Consider the following 2,963-nt stretch of genomic DNA (forward strand, 5'->3'; position numbering starts at 1 on the left):
AGCTCAGAAGGTCGTTTTATTTAACCAGTGACATAACATTTACTTTATTAGTCATGTAAAAAACGATCGAAGAAGCCCCGCACGGATGACCAAAGTGCAACACCCAATATCCTCCTAATATTAGTCCCACACTGTCACACAAAACTCGGCCAGTTTTCTTCATGATAAAAATAGTACAAAATGATAGCAACATAACAAGGAAGGACACAGGACAGGTGTGGAACTAACAACTGTCACATTTGTTATACAGAACGAAATAAATGCAAACAGTCCAACTGCGCATGCACACTCACATTACAGATATTTGTCACATTGTTCGAGGAGGCTTATTTCACAATCACGGATACAGATGAATGGGGTGGAAATGCAAAGATTGTGGTTGTTTTCAATGCAGAGAGCATCTATGATTTCACATTACATTTGATCCACATGCCTGAAAATGACATGCACGCTGTGTGAAGCTTTCTTTTATGGCGCGCACGTGCTATGAAACATGCCTACCACACTTCCTAAATTTAAGTGGTACTGTGAACCATGCTGGTGCAATGCACATTAATCTCTTCACAGGAACAACAAATGTCTGTACATTGCACTTGTTCCCATGGCTTTATTCAAACAGTTTCTTCATGGCTACAGCAAAATACTTGTTTAGCTTGCAAGTACGCTCCTTAAGAACCTCCAACTGTTTATCAATAGCGGGATTTTTGGTGTCCAAACTCTTTGCCCGCTCAAGGTCACATTTTGCTCTCTCATATTCTTGTAATTGAATTAGTGCGGTGCCACGCCGGTACAAGCCTTTAACATTATTTGGGTCTATCTCCAGTGCATGTGTGCAATTCTCAACGGCAAGGTCATAGGAATAATTCTGTAGCTGACAGGCCGCAAGGTTTAGCAGACACTTCAGCTTCAAATCTTGAATGTCTAGTTTTAGCTGTGTGGCCACATCGCCGTGCACATCATCGTGCTCTAATGAAATTACGTACTTGTATGACCAGCTAAAGTGTCTGAAGGCCCACCTGTAGTTTTTTGCAGAGAATAACTGACTGCCCTTATCCTTGTGTCCACACGCATATTGCAGCTTGTCTGCACAAGTCATATCGCAGACATGGGGTACGTTAGTGAACGTCTTCAGTTCTATTCGAACTGTGTAGCTCTTAGGGACCACTTCAGTCTTCTCAGGTGGCACTCTACAGCTCAGCAACACATCGCCAGCTTCCTTACGGCTGTCCTTCGAAGCGTTCCCTTGTGCGCGGGAGACGAAGTCCGCCGCCGGCTGGGTTTCACTGCAGAGGTAGGCAGCTTTTGGAACGTACGGCACTGTAATATTTAGCGGTAAGGTAAACGATACATCGCAAACCTCTTCAGTGTTCATTGTCATCAAACATCTTTCGAGAATCAGTTCCACTTCGCTCGAAACATCCCCGACGACTACAGTTTTAGTTCGAACGTCACTTCCAAGACCAACAATTCCTTCCTCGTCCGATAAAACGTTACACTGGCAAGTAGACTCATGCAAAGGCCTTTTTCCTATGTGCCCAGCCTTTACAATTACCTTGCGAAATAACTTGTCCGGTGCTTCCCATTCTTCGAAACTAGAGTCGTTATCGGTCATTGCAATGCTTCAAATGCCGGTCATCCAAAAGCCACTACGCACTACGATGCACGTACAACGATGACACGATGGCAGTGCTGAAGACCGTAATTCAGAATCGCATTATCACAGAACACCTATATTTCGTCGTGTTTCTTGGTGCCTTGATGTTTCAGTCAGCAGCACTATGTTCCCGATGTTACCCCTTGGTTACACCATGGTCACACTTCGAAGTGTTCAAGCCACAGAACGCCTATATACTGCCAATGGTCAAGCCTTGGGTGCCATAGAGTTTCCTAAACTCTATGGTGGGTGCCATGGGTCAAGCCGATCAAGCTATTATTTATCAAACACGACGGCTTTTGAACTGGTCATTCAGTACCGTAGCCTTCTAGATTTCACTTGCCTGCCGGATTATTGGCGGTCGCTTGAAAAGCGGCCGTCGTCAGAACTATTGTGGTGGCGCCACTTAAGTAGGAGTGTTTTCAAATAAGTTTTTACGCTTTTAGAGCTTATATGCAACAAAAATAACGTTAAAAGTTTTAAAAAAGCGTAAACGTAGTTATAATTAACCCTACGTATGTGCCGCCATTATAGATGACAGGCCTTTTGCGCTCATTCAACAGGCAACCCTTTCAATACAAGGCATAGCCTCTGAAACTAGCAAACGCTAAAATTGCCGATCTCAAAGGCAAAGTACAAAAAACCTTTATTCATACGTAGGTAGCGTCGCCATAAATGACGGGCGTTTCGCGCTCATCCGGCAGGCAAGGGAAATCTAGGAGGCTATGTCAGTACTCGCACTTCGTTCGCCAATGATCTGCAGGGCTGCTGTCGTGCTGCTGTACCCATAGAAGCGTGGAAACTTGGGCAAGTTGGTAGGACACACGGAGGAAGGAAAGGTGGTAGGATATAACAGCGCTCTTTTCTGTTCTTTTTTTTTTTTTTTGCGCTTCCGAAGTTACGAAGTAACTACTTCTAGGTTGCGCTGTTCCTGCAATCAGTTGTACCCATAGAATTTCCTCACAAAAATACTTAATACTTTTGTGAGAAACTTTATGGCTGTACCATAAAGTACTATTTTTTTGTTATTATATAAATAGCCTTCAAGATAGTAGACGTACACGCTTTTGCTATCTCAGAGATTATGTTTTATGACTGTAGTACTGCTGTGATTTTTTTTGTCTGCTTTATGGTTGCTCAGTCGCGAAGTTACAATCCAGTACTGTCATTTGCCTACATATAAAGAAGCGATAAAATGTCAATAATGCAAAACCAACGACGACCGCACAGCAAGAAAGAAATACAAACTTGTGCAAAAGTCGAGCCTATCATCATCATCATTATTGCGGAAAGTTTGACTGTCCTTACT

General features: G+C 43.2%; 1 protein-coding gene across 1 annotated transcript; it reads right to left on the reverse strand.

Annotated features, from left to right (window-relative positions):
* Positions 1-581: 581 nt before the first annotated feature.
* On the reverse strand, positions 582-1,984 carry LOC119163400 (uncharacterized). The gene has a single exon (XM_037415388.2). It carries the CDS (start codon positions 1,610-1,612, stop codon positions 608-610), a length of 1,005 nt encoding a protein of 334 aa, XP_037271285.2. The 5' UTR covers positions 1,613-1,984; the 3' UTR covers positions 582-607.
* Between the last annotated feature and the right edge of the window lie 979 nt (positions 1,985-2,963).

This window comes from Rhipicephalus microplus, chromosome 9 (assembly GCF_043290135.1).
Source record: "Rhipicephalus microplus isolate Deutch F79 chromosome 9, USDA_Rmic, whole genome shotgun sequence".
Taxonomy (NCBI): domain Eukaryota; kingdom Metazoa; phylum Arthropoda; class Arachnida; order Ixodida; family Ixodidae; genus Rhipicephalus; species Rhipicephalus microplus.